Source organism: Cryptosporidium bovis, assembly GCF_009768925.1.
Source record: "Cryptosporidium bovis isolate 45015 chromosome Unknown contig_26, whole genome shotgun sequence".
NCBI classification, from domain to species: domain Eukaryota; phylum Apicomplexa; class Conoidasida; order Eucoccidiorida; family Cryptosporidiidae; genus Cryptosporidium; species Cryptosporidium bovis.
The window spans coordinates 1-14803 of record NW_027125042.1 but is presented as its reverse complement, the minus strand read 5'-3'; the positions used below and the strand labels follow the sequence as shown (position 1 = coordinate 14803).

The 14803-nt window shown below is 26.4% G+C and overlaps 4 protein-coding genes across 4 annotated transcripts; 2 read left to right on the top strand and 2 right to left on the bottom strand.

Moving 5' to 3' along the window:
- Positions 1-320: 320 nt before the first annotated feature.
- FG379_001875 (transcription factor with central bZIP transcription factor domain) lies at positions 321-1544 on the bottom strand (the record flags this gene model as incomplete). The annotated part of the gene is made up of 1 exon (XM_067327478.1): positions 321-1544. The coding sequence occupies one exon, from the start codon at positions 1542-1544 to the stop codon at positions 321-323; it is 1224 nt and encodes a 407-aa protein (XP_067182496.1).
- A 770-nt stretch (positions 1545-2314) lies between these two features.
- On the top strand, positions 2315-7630 carry FG379_001866 (uncharacterized protein; the record flags this gene model as incomplete). Its single annotated transcript, XM_067327469.1, has 1 exon — positions 2315-7630. The coding sequence occupies one exon, from the start codon at positions 2315-2317 to the stop codon at positions 7628-7630; it is 5316 nt and encodes a 1771-aa protein (XP_067182487.1).
- A 13-nt stretch (positions 7631-7643) lies between these two features.
- Positions 7644-11765, bottom strand: FG379_001855 (alpha glucosidase-like family 31 glycosyl hydrolase; the record flags this gene model as incomplete). Its single annotated transcript, XM_067327458.1, has 1 exon — positions 7644-11765. The coding sequence occupies one exon, from the start codon at positions 11763-11765 to the stop codon at positions 7644-7646; it is 4122 nt and encodes a 1373-aa protein (XP_067182476.1).
- A 1218-nt stretch (positions 11766-12983) lies between these two features.
- FG379_001844 (sporozoite antigen) lies at positions 12984-13475 on the top strand (the record flags this gene model as incomplete). Its single annotated transcript, XM_067327447.1, has 1 exon — positions 12984-13475. The coding sequence occupies one exon, from the start codon at positions 12984-12986 to the stop codon at positions 13473-13475; it is 492 nt and encodes a 163-aa protein (XP_067182465.1).
- Between the last annotated feature and the right edge of the window lie 1328 nt (positions 13476-14803).

Sequence of the window (14803 nt, the reverse complement as noted above, 5' to 3'; positions counted from 1 at the left end):
CCTTATTTAATTAGTTATTTATTCTCAAATTATTTGCTGTCCCTTTAACTCTTTATTCTTTGATTTTTAGATAAAATTAATTAATTATAATAATCAACAAAAAAATTGTAATTTTTTTAATAAAATTTTTGCGACTTAAATAGCGCTGTTTATAACAAAATTTCTTTTTATTGTTAATAACGATTTATTTATACATAACCAATGTAGATTGTTCATTGATTACTATATATATAGATTATGTCATATTGTTTTAAACTAATTATGCAAAATTGTTGACACTTGATTTACTTATCGCTTTTTATTTTGTTTAATTCCTTCAATTAATATCCAATATTACTTTGCTTATTCCATGAAATAGATGACTGTACCCCAACCCAAGGAATTAAATCTATGCTCGGATTAATATTCATTATTTGGCTACAAATATTATCGTCTTTAATATGGTTGTTATTTATAATATCACTAATTGCGTCCTTGTTCACACAAATAATATCGTTAACGTCTTTACTTTTATTATCATTAATCTTCTTATTATTGTACATTGCACTCCAAATATTCATGTTTGAATAATCATCCATTGGTGTGAAATTAAATCCACAATCAATTTCTTGATTCTTAACGCAATATTCTATCTTATCTTTGCTACTGTTATGCATATTAATATTACTATTATTATCATTATTATTACCATTATCATTATTATTACTATTATTATTATTATCATTATTGTTTTTAATATTCACAAATTCATTATGTGATTCAATTATATTTACATTTCTATCTGTATAGTATTCTGTGTATTTATACTCATTCTTAATTTGAGGAATCAGCTCTGCATTTTCATATAATTTTGAGTATTTTATGTGCAACTCATGTAGTTCATTCGTTAATTCTACAATTCTCGCACGTAAGCTAATATTTTCTTGAATTAAATTCTGTCTTTCTATCTTTTGTTTATCTCTATGTTTTTGGGCAGACTGCCTATTTCTAATCATTTGCAATATCTTTTTTTGTATTGATTGTGGCAATTCATTAAATTCTTGTGAATTTGTATCAATTAATGAACTGTATTTTATTATATTTTGGTAATTTCTTTCTATCTGAGAATTATTTGTTGGAACTCCCAAATTATTTCTAGTATCAATATCTAATTTTGTTATTCTTTTATACCTTCTTTTTTTATTGTTTAATCTTTGTATAACCATTTCGTCTAAATTTTGGTTAGATATATTCATATTTTTTGGTGATAGTAAATTTGACTCTTGATTTATTAATAAATAATTGTTTTGTCTCTCTTCCAATATTGAAAAGTGATTTTCCATACCTTCAATTATATTGTGACTGTTATTACAAATGTGGCTGTTGTTTTTATTGTTATTATCAAACAATATTTCATCAATCATTTGTTTGCTTCTTGGGGATCTAATTGTATTGTTCGTTGACAGTGAACTCCTGTAACTATTTCTTTGAACATTGTAGTTTAATATTCTGTTATTTGTACATGGAGATAATAATTTACTGTCTATTCCGTAGTCGCAGCTCATATTATCATCCAGCTTTTCACCCTGTAATGTTTGATAAGATATTCCAATTTCAAATAAACTAATATATGTATAATTTTTCCCGTTAACGTTTGAATATTATCGCTATTTCATGGAATAAACACATAATATAATTATTAACAATTATTTTAGTTATCTATCTATTTTACTTTTTTGGAAAGAATTCTATTATTATTAGTATTTTAAATTAATTAGATTAGCATTAATTGCTTTTTCTATAAAAAAAAATTTAGCACGTGTTTGCATGCATTTACTGTAATTTTTGCATTTTAATGATTTTGCTAGCATCCACATGCATTTTGATACCGGTATATATATATGTAAATATATTCATTATTCAAATATTTATGTGGATATTAATAATTGATGTGAAAAAAATACTTAAGGAACTTAAAGTTTAAAATTAAAGTATATTTGCTAAATAGATAATAAATATACTAATTAAATAATCAAAGAAATTTTATGACTAAAATTAATTAATGTATTTCCCTCTACTATTTCATGTCCTTTTTTGACATATTATAACCGGGAAAGCAAAAAAATACAGGGTGAGTACCCCACAAATACATGTAATAAAAAAAACGGAAGAGGTGAAATAAAATTAATGAGAAAAAGAATCCAACAAAATATTTTTTTTTCATTAAATTTTTAGGGTAGACGTTAGTTTATTATTGTCATTACCATTACATTCGGCTATAATATAGTTAATCAAGTAGCAATACCACTCTTATTACTATAATTTATTTAAAATTATGAGTAAAAGGCATAAAAAAAAAATTGAGGTAGTGGATGTATCGGAAAAAAACGGTCTAATAAATAATTCTAGTAGTTTATCTTCAGCAAAAAGAAAATACTTAAATATATCCGGTTCTTCAAGACGATTTATTGGAAGTGCAAGAAGATCTTCAACATCAAAGTTAACTGTTTCCTTGAGTGATTTTGTTATAGATAATGAGGAATTTGATTGTTGGGAGTACTATAAAAGTATTGAAAGAAGTGAAATAGATATTGATGAGTGTATTTTTACAGATCATTCAAATATTGAAAACTACACAAAATTGTTCAATTTATTTTATTCAAGTATTGTTTTAGGGACTGGGAATTATATAGATGATATGGTACTCATTTGGAATAATTTTATAACTAGCAGTGGTTATTGTACAGAAACTAATAAGAATGAAGCTGAGAAAGTTTTAAAGATATTCTTTGGCAAACTTTTTGTAAATATAAGTTTAGGTGATATAAAGGGTTATTACTCTGCAATGATTTATTTGTTAATATCTTCATTGCCATGTAAACCACAAATAACAACGATGTTAAGACCATATATTATAAGAAAAGTAATGGGAATGATTAACGAAAGTGGTTTAAAAAACAGTGATAGCCATAGTAATATCAATAGTAAAAAAATTAGTAAAAAAAAAAGAAAAAAGGATGACTCTGAATCAAATGATGATTCAGATGATTATGAGTCAAATAACAAAGAAAACGTCTTTTCTGGGCTTGAACAAATAAAAAAAAATGAAGATATTGTTGACTTGCAATTAAAGTTAATAAATTGTCTAGTTTTGTTTTGTAGAAATATGGATATTTCAAATAATACTTCACAAATTGGTCTGGAAGGTTTTAATGAATTTGTTGAAGGATTAACAGAACTGTTAATATATAACAACGAATATCAGTTAAAAAATTGGAGTGAAATAAATAATTTTAAAACAATAATTTCAAGATTGGTCGATTATTCCTCAAATGGTAATTTACAATTAATATATTCGTTTATTGAAAGCAAGAATTTTAGTATATCAAGAATGATTGTAATTGGTATATTATTGCTGTTTATCAATATTGGAGAGAATAGATATATAAGACATATAAGCGATTATAACAAAATTAAAAGCAAAAGATTCAGAGTGATTAAGTTAGAATCAGTAAATATTGAGATAGTTTTATATTCAACAATAATATTATTTAGGAAATTGATACCACTTTTAATAATAGGAAATGAAGTTCACACAACGAATTCATTGAATAATGGTGTTAGTGGAAATAAAAATCAAAATTCCTTAAACCATTTAGTTTTTAAATTAATAAAGGATGTAATAATATTGTTCCCTGAGATTGTATATCCAAATATGATTTTAATAATAAGAAAAATTTCTGAAATACAATATCTTCAAGGAGTAAATAATATTAACAGTGAGAACAATTATTATGAAAGCGATAAAGAAGGTGATTATGAGTTATTATCTGATTCAGAGAAAACTTATAAATATGATAATGAATATGAAATAAAAAAAAAAGAGAAGCTATTATATGGAATAGAAGTATTAAAGGAACTTTCTGAAAGTATTAAGAATAGTGAATATTATTACATTGACAATATACTATCATCAAAACTTCAAAATAATAGCGAGATATCAAACAATGAATTATTTTTAAATGATCCATTTATAGGTTTTGTTTTCTCATTATATCTATTATCAAGCGATAAATCGGATGCAAGGCAAAATATAATCGATCAAATACACTCTGTATTAATTCCGTCAATAATCCAGTCATCTGAAGACAAGTATTCAACAAAAATGTTGCTATTTGATATATTAAAACAGTCATTATTTGATGAAGATGATAACTCAATAGATAATATCAAAGGAATAAATTCATTTATTTCATTTTTGTCAAGTTATATAGTTGATTATAAACTAAACACAATTGACAATGAAAATATGCATGAAATTAATATAAACTATCTTCCATTTAAATATCCACATTTAATATATAGAAGGATAATATCTATATTACCATTCATGTTTCATTCGTCAAAACCAAATTATAGAATAATTGCTATCGATATTACAGGACATATATTGCAATTAAAATCATCATTGTTATTATTGTCTAATTTTACAGATAATATTAAAAATGAATTAAATTTAAATTCAATCATAAATAAAAATGATGCAATTATGGAAAGAGAGAAGAAAATATTTAATAGACTATTTATACTAATGGACAAAATGTTTAATAACATTGAATATAAAAACGATATTGAAATGAGAGATAACAAACAAATAAATTCATCCAGAACAAATAGTGCAAGGCAAAGCATTGAATGGTCTGGAATAACAATGGAAAATAAGATAAGTGATAACAATGTTAATTTTGCACAATGTGAAATGTCATTACAGCTATATAATTTAATTTTATTTTTATTGGAAAGAACGAAAGATATTTCACCAAATGTCAGGATAAAATCAATTTCAATATTGTCTTTGATAATAACGGCGATATATGAATTAATGAATGGAGTTGCGGATGATAAAAAATCATTTTTAAGTGGTATAAGTGCAATAATAGATGACTTTGTTCAAAGTAACAAACCTGTTATTCCAATTATGGATATAATTATAGAACTAGTGTTTGACGAAAAAGCAATATGCAGAAAGGGGTCATTATTATTATGGGATAGCTTTTTTAGCTATATAAAATCAAAGAACGTAAACATATTAAACAAGAAAAGCTATATATTGCAAATATTTAAGAAAACATTGACAGATTCATCAATAATAGTAAGAAGGCACTCACTTCAAAGTTTATATGCATTGTATTGTTACTCACCACAATATAAATGGATATCTAACATGTGGATAAATTACGGCTTACCAACAATAATAGATACTGAAAATATAATAGTCGACAAGACAACAGAAATATGCTATAACATGTTGTTAGAGCAAATAAAAAAATTATCAGAGTATATGATCAATTACAATAATAATAAAGATAATGTTTATGAGTATATAATGAACATGAAGAGTGAATATGTATTTTCTTGGATATCATTAAAAAGCAATAAGGAAAATCAAATACAGACAATAAGTTTATACAGAATATGCATAAGAAATATAATTAAAAAATATCCATTGTTATTACAACCATTGGTTGAATTTTTAAATACACTTATTGATTTTTTTATCAAATTATTTAATCATAGCACAGAAAACAATCTATCAGATAAGAAGATTGAATTTCCGGACCTTCCATTTATAATAATGGAGGAGATATATGTTTACATTAACCAAAACAGTAATATAGGTATACAGGATGATAATCTATACTTATTAACAGAAAATATATATAAAATACTAGAAATATGTGTGATGAATGAATATGATGATAAAAAAATAATAAGCAGTTCAATTTCACTTAATAACTTATTATTAATTACGAATTCGTTACTTGAAATATATAAACTAATAATGTCATCATACAATATTCATGTAAATACAGGAAATAATAAAACATCGAATAAATTACTATCATCGTATGAAAAAATAATATATAATAACTGTGATTTTTATTCCAGATTAACAAAAATGTTAATAGACTATGATGAATTTGATAAAAGCAATAATATTTTTCTAAGAACTGTTGTTTCATCCTCATCGCTATCAACAATATTATATTTAATATATTTGTGGGACGAGGTGAATGGTAAAAAGAACAGTAACAAAGAGATGAATTCATGGATATTGAAGAATAAAAAATTGATTAATAATTCTGATCTCAAATGTATTTTTCCAGAAATATCAGAGAAATCAAAAAATATAGAATTAATATATACAGGTTGTATAAATAAATTATCAATTCAAATAAATAAAATAAGACAAAATGTTACAAATAATGTTTTTTTAAATGTAAGAATACTTGGCGAATTATTTTTATTAAACTATACATTAACAAATATAAACACAAATTCTCCAAATAAAGAAAAAAAAGATATAGTAAAAATAATGAAAATAATAGATTCAAACAACATTGAATTAATAATACCATATATCGAGGAATTATACAAGTATTATGGACATATTTATTCAAATTACCAAAATGATGGAAACAATGATATCAACATAAAACACATAGAATCAATAATGAGTGTATTGATATTAGCATTAGGACAGGGTTGTTATTCAAATAATAACATTGCAAACAATATAATAAAGAATTACTTAATACCAGATGTATTAGATAGCAATGCACCACTATCAATAAGAAATAACATTGTGATATTATTACATGACCTGTATATATTACATACAACGTTAGTTGATCCACATTTATCTAATTTATTTAGTTTAATAATAAAAGATAGAAAAGAAAATAATAGTGAAGATAAAACGTTAATATTAAGGAAGCAAGCGATAATATTACTTTCTGATTTAATCGGTCAAGGATATATAAAGTTACGTGGAGCTTATTTTTTAAAGTTATTAAATTCATTAGTAGATAGAAATAACAATATTAGGAATATAGCCCACGGAATATTTGAGAGAATACTTTTAAGGACAAATACATCAATATTGGTACAAAATTTCGTAGAAACAATGTGTTACTTAAACAATTGGCTAGATCACCCTTGTATAAAGGCATTAAATATTAATGATAAAATGTCGATTATGAAAAATTCAGAACTAATTATACAGGGATTTAATGAAGATGAGAAAAAATATATATTTAAATTTATATTCAATCATTTAAGTGATAAACAAAAAAATGAAATAATAATAAGAATAGTACATGATTTTTTGGCTTTATTTATAGATCAAAGTAACATATTGAAATTACCAGATTCATATGACAAAAATGATGGAAAAACGCTCAAGGATGCTCTTTATTTATTATATTCTCCAGAGCTATGTATTTACCATAAATATTCGAAAAAATCATATAATAAAATATCAACAAAAATTAATAGTAGCAATGTTCTTGGAGATGAAAACGAATTAATTGTGCAAGAAAGTGCTATTGAACCAAGTGAATTAAATAATAAAAATTGTACAAACATATTATTGAAAGAATTAATACAAGCAAGTTTAGCTATTGATATAATACCAACGTTGCTATCTCTAAAACACTTAATGAAACAATCATGTTCACCATTTATAAAAGATGTACATAAATGTATTGGTGAATTACTAAAAGACTATAAAAATAATTTATCATCTATTATTCAAGATAACACATTAATTAAAGAATTAGAATACGACTTCAGAATGGGTTTAATTTAATTATTTATTTGTATTATGCATATATTAGTATTTTCCAGTCATTAGATAATAAGTTAATCATCTTTTTTGTATTTATTTCAATCTCGTAAATACTCTCAATATCTGTACCACCTTTATTGTAGGAATCCATTTTACTAACAGAAAAATCCAATATTTTAATAATATAATAGTTATTTATATATGTGTTTTTGAGTAATACAACCAATGGTTTGTAAGTCAATCCATATATTAATATAGACTCCAAAAATAAATCATTTCTATATATCCATTTATTCCTTAGAACATCTATGTTAGATGGTATATCAACAAAGTTGTTCCTTTTATTATCATATATTCTTAGTGTTTTATGTTGTGAAAGTATTTGGTAAACTATTCTACTAGAACTTACTATTGTTGATATTTTCTTCATTTCGATTGTACTGTCTGTAACTAATGAATTTGATGATGAGGATGACGTTGAATAAAAAGATGAAGATGATATTGATGAGTAAATTGACGATGGTGTTACTTGCGATGATTTTAATAATAAATTCGTCACTGAATTTCCATTTGACAAATCCGGTGTTATATTATCTGCTGAATCAAAATATAACAATTTTGATTTATTGGGTGTTGCCTCATTTTTTTGTTTAGAATCCGATAACAGTGATATTTCTGATTCTAATACTGACGCTGATTTAGATTCGGAATATAAATATGAGCCTGAACTTGACTCTAAATCAGATATTGAACCCGATCCTGAAGATGAAATAGACCTTGATTGAGACCCTGAATATGAAACAGAAAATGGACTAGAAGATGATAATGAATGTGGTTTTGGTAATATTAATTTATTATTCTTATTTCCTTTAATTATTACATTAAATTCGTTATATAAAAATTCTCCGGAAAGATAATTATACGAAATTCCATCATCTAAAAATACCGTTCCTCTAGCTAGATTAATTTTAGAAACTTTACCTTTATTACCTAGATCAACTTGATGTAATTTAAGGTATAATTTTAAACTTATTGGTAATTGTATTTGTTGTATTGAAGATAACACAGCCCCTTTTTGATATGGTATTATACTAGATTCTTTAACATAACATGGAAGCGGCTTATTCTCATCTAATATATAATCAAATATATAATTGTCATTATTTAATATATAAATTTTTGATGAATAATAATCATACCATGTAGTATTTTCATTTAAATTATTGTTTGGTAATATAATATTTATTGAGGTTCTGTTAATTTCCGTTTTGTTTTTATCATTACACGTACATTTACTTTGTGTAGTATTGAAAATAAGTAACGTATCACCCACAATGAATGAATTATTTTCGCATATATCTAGTATTGATTTTTTTAGTGTATTTCTATTATCTTTCATATATTCAAATAATAGCCAACTAAACGGCTTTAATATTGGTATTCCATATATTGAATATTTCAATGAAATTGTGTACCAAAATAATAGCAATTCATATCTGATATTAACTTGATCTCTAATAATATTCATTATCACATCTTTAAATTCCCACGGCTCTCTATTTGGTGAGTCAATATGGCAATGTACTCTATAAAAAGGTATCCATATTGATAATTTATGCCAATTTAGTAATAAGCATTCACATGGATGCCCATAGAAACCACCTACGTCAGACCCAGTATATGACATACCACAAATAGAATTTGTAACATTCATGGGTATCACATTTATAAATGAATCATAATCCGACTTGTTATCTCCTGTCCATATATAACAGTAACAATGCGAGCCAATAAAAAATGATCTTGTAAGTATAAATGGCCTTTGTATATTTTTTATTACATTCTTTAGTGTCATTATATCATCTTCAATTACTAATCTATTGCCTTTTGATATCATATCCAGAATTAATTTATCTGTTTTAATTCTTTCATTTAATTCATTATTTAAATTTTTTTTATTTTTATTATTATTTACAATACTATTGCTTTGTACTGAAGACACTATCTCATTAGTATTTGATATTTCATTTAGCATGATTACTCTTTGCGTTGCTGATGTTAATAAACCATTAAATGTTGATTTTAAGTGATAATAACCATATATATTGTGTACTTGCCTGTGCTCAATATTATTGTTATGAAATGAATATTTAGGCAATGTTAACTCTGATGATGAAAAAACCGAAGGTTCATTCATATCTATCCAAAACCCTATATTCGAATAATTCATTATTGGGTAATACTTTTCCGTATATAATAATGAGTACATATCTCTTACTTTTGAATTTAAGAAATCTGGATATTTCACTTTTCCAGGCCAACATATTCCTACAAAGTGTTCCCATTTATTTTGATTCCTTATTTTTATCCAGTTTGACTTAATATCAATATTGTTTTCCATTATTTCATAGTTGCTATTTAACATTTTATATACGTGGTATTTTTCATTTACATTTATATGTGGGTCTGCTATTACTATTAGATTACGGCCTTTTGAATCTAGTTCATTGAGTAATTCAGGAACATTATTGAATTTATTATTGTCCCATGTGAAACACTGTCTCTTATCTAGATGCTCAATATCTAGCCATATAGAATCTAATGGTATGTTGTTATTTTCATATTTTGTAGATATATCAATTACCTGATTACTTGTAAAATAATTCCAACGTGATTGGTGTTTACCTAACCCAAATTTTGGTGTCAATGAGGGAAATCCCGTCATAACATGATAATTATAATATAAATCTTCTATATTGTCTGAAACCCATAAAAATAAGTCAATTATTCCTGTTTCAGATACCCACCATACATCAACATTACTGATTTTAAATGCATCGATTCTATTATTTTCAGTTCCATTCGTTTCTCTGTTTATATCCATAAATGTATCTGATGGATTTAGCCATAACATCCCAGAAACATATTTCTTCTTAGAGTGCAAGTTCACTAATAATGGTACTGAACCATATAGTGCATCTGGTTTATCATTATTATACGCAAAAACGTCCAAATTATAGAATCTATATGAATTTGTGTACTGCGGTAGACCGATTTTTGAACAATGCTCCGATCCACCATATATTCCCATTGAATTGTGAACTCTTATATCAATTCCTACTGAAGTGGGGCCATAAACTTTGTAATCTGGAAATCTGTCGTAAATGTCAAACCAACCATTTTTGCTATAAACATCGTATGCGTCTACTGTTTGGTATTTTGATGCATTACCAAAATTATTAGTATTATTGGCCTTGGTATCTTTCCCAAAAAATGTTTCCCATCCTTTTTTTTGGTACTTTCTTTCGTCTAAAATACTATTTATTTCGGTAATATAATCCACTATACCCATCTTTTTTTCCATTAAATCGAATATATCATTGTAATTGTAGTTAGTAACTTTATTAACATTATTCATTTTCATTAGATCCTCCCTTTTAACAGAGTTTTGTGAGCTTGTTATAAATGGTCTTGCTCTTTCGAAATTAAAACTTCCACTATAGTTCACCGAATGTATAATTCCTTCGTTTATAAATGTTTCAATTTTAAATGGGTTATATATTATTTTTAGTTTAAATATAGGTTTATCCTCAATTGAATCATATGGTTCTTCATTGTTTATATTAACTTTATTTATATTAAAACATATTGAAATTGAATTATCATCATCTTCTGATATATTTACAAAATTCTTACTTTTAATCAAAAAATGATGATCCAATACTTTATCCTTTATTATATCATTGTAAGGCAATTTATATCTTTCAAACTCTACAAATTGATTTGTTTCATTAACCCTTATCCTTACTGAACCAATAGTATATAAATTAATATTAAATTCCAATGGTGGTAGCTTTTTATTATAATTATTTAGTAACAAAAAAGATAACGTGCACACTTTACCCTTTCTTGTATTTTCCTCACCTATTAATATCGAAGATTTATCTACAAACCACACGGAAAAACTGCTATCATTTCTTCTTATTCCATTAACATGGTTTCTGAATGCTCTATATCTTATTGCAAATGGCGACGTCTTCTCACTTCTTTGTTTCTTCCTCTTTGTGTAGGTCAATATTACTCCCATTAATGACCTCACTGCTTTTATTAGTTTCATTCTAGTATATCTCAATCCAAGTCTGACTTTATATTTCATATTATCTTCATTATATGTAATACATAAACCTTAAAATAATATTTTATTTCTTATAACTGTAAAGATATGCTGTAAATTAACTTAAAATATGTTCGTATTTAATTTTGCTTTTAGGATTTTAAATATCCCCGTACATAAACAAATATAGAATTCTAATGTTAAAAACTTAAACACATTATTCTTGCTTGTTTTATTTATTAAATATTTAATCTTTTATTAGTTTTAATTCAATTGATATATTAATTTCTTACAAATAATATTTCTTCATATTACAGCGCTTTAAGCATGTTTTAACATTTGAATTTTTTATATAATCCACATTTATTTTAACTTAATAAAGATGTATTATTCAGGCAACAACACAGTGTTGACTAAAAAGCAATTAATTTCTTGAAAATAATGTCTCGTTTCAAAAATATTTACTTTATTTAATCATCTTCATCGTTACCACATTTAGTGTTTGCATAATCTTTTTTTAGCTCTAAAAATTACATCCTATCACAATTATTTAAAATGCAGGGCATAAATAACCTTTATTCCCTCACTTAAATCAAACATTGCGTCATTAAAATGCTCATATTTTATTATTTTGTTTTCTTTATGGTTTTGTCCACATGCAAATTGCCCTTTGAACCGGTACACAATGACAAATGCAGTTCTCCGCATGCAAACGTGTATTTAAGAAAACAAAGGATAGCGATAAAGTATCTAAATTTATTGATATATAGAGGTGCAAAATATATTAGCGAAATAAATATATGTAAAGATATTCCGGATTAGTGACTTTAATATGAAGAAAGGTGGGAAAAAGTATAAATTATCAGATCCAATTCACCTATAGAATTCAGAGAAAAGCCTCAGTCTAAGACTCGTGTGTTTTTAAGCGAAACAGCTCCTTTTTAAAATCAATTGTTTTTTCGTGCACATTTTTTTTACATCATTTAAGCCTTGACTTAAATGCCAATTTTATTTTCAATCTATTTTAACATAAATTCTATTGATACGTAATGGCGGTATAGACATGACGCCGAATCCCCTAGTTGCGCGTATATGCGTGCACATATCCTATTAATACATGTAAAAAAGCGAGAAGTATAAGGAGTTAGATACCATTTGCAATCATTCACAATAAAAGTGACACATTTCAACTATCCTATCTGTAATTATTTAATAATATAAAACCATTGATATTGTGATTACTCATCTGTTGTAATAAGAATGTCTGACTGGGATACTATCGTAAAAGAGTGGTTAATTGACACAGGAAGCGTTTGCGCAGGTGGACTTTGTTCCACATCTGATGGTGCATTATATGCAGCCAGTATTGATGAAGGCGATGCATGGCAAACTCTTGTGAGAGAAGACCATGAAGAGAATGTGGTACAAGCTGACGGTGTTACAGAGGCACCAGAAATGATTAACGATCAGTCCACAATATTACAAGCAATTACTGAAGGTGTAGCTCCAAAAGGTGTCTGGATTGGCGGAAATAAATACAAGATTGTTCGTGTAGAAAAAGATTTCCAACAAAACGACGCATCTGTTCATGTCATTTTCTGTACAAAACCACAGGGAGGTTGTTTTATTGTCGATACCCAAAACGGTTCGGCTGTTATTGCAATTTATGATGAAAGCAAAGAACAATCCTCTGGGAATTGCAAGAAAGTTGCATTACAACTTGCTGAATACCTCGTTTCCCAAGGTTACTGAGCTGTTCTTTTCAAATAATAAAAAAAAAGTAAAATTCTATTTGCTACAAGTTTTGAAACTTCTGTTAAAAATATAACATTTGTTATATTGAGACAGTAAGGGATGATTCTAATACATATACTAATTACTTATACCTATAAACCCGTTTTCTTATTCATACCTATTGTATTTGTATTAGATGAAAGTATGACAGCATATCGACAAATATGGACAAAATGGTTATTATTGGTGATTCATTTTTTGGTCAGTTATATGTTGTGCATATACACTTAAATATATCTTGGCCTACTTAGTATGAGGGGAAGCACTTTATTACTGTTTATCTATTGCATTGTCAAATAATTGCTGCAATAGGATATAGTACCATAAGAACTTATTTTGTCAGTATTGTTTTCCTTCACATTTCTCCTTGATTTGTTAAAAGATTCTGCATTCTCTATTTTCCACTTCGTAGGAGTAATGGATTGACTTTAGTTGACGTTACATAGTCTGGAGTATATCGAAGGCAATGTGTTAGTTACGTTTCACTCTGTTGACTTTAGTAGTAATTATTTACCGTTGAGCAAGCCTGTACCTTGCATCTCACTAGGACCGTGGGCAATGGGGCGGGCCGTGCGACCCGCCAAATCATACATGTAAAATTGTTAGTTAAAAAGTGACTAAAGAAAAAACAGATAACTCGGAAAAGTACATTTGTGTAACTCAAAAACAAATTCAGTACTCGGCTAAATGTCAATTTAACTGGTATTAATAATATTTAACACGTAGGCCCTCACAAAGTTTCCTAATTTTCAGTATAGAAAGTAGCTTTGTAATTGTAAAAATCTAATATTTACCTGCTTCATTAGAGTACAAAATATAAACAAACTGCATAAAACCTAACAATACTAGCATGTCAGGCATTGATTTCTGACCAAATAAACCCCCCCATTTTAGAAAATAAATTTGAACCAGATCAATAATCAGACTAACAATATAACCTTACAAGATGAAAACACGGTGAAATATGAGTTGAATTCCAAATAAAATATTATGGAGTTGAATTTAAGTCACAAATAGGGGGGGGGGGGAAGCCAATTTAACGATACAATACATAGCTACCAAACAAGACCTTTTCTTTACGCGAATTTTTTTTGATTAAGTGTCATTAAATGTTAAATACACTTAATATATCAAATAAAAGAGAACACATATTTAGATATAACCAACATTTCTACGGTACTTCGGATGATCAGAGTTTAAATCAATAAGATCAATGTGATGTGGCAAAATTTTCGGATGTCCAGGTGGGGGAGGATGAGAGGGTGGAGGTGGGGGAGAATGAGTAG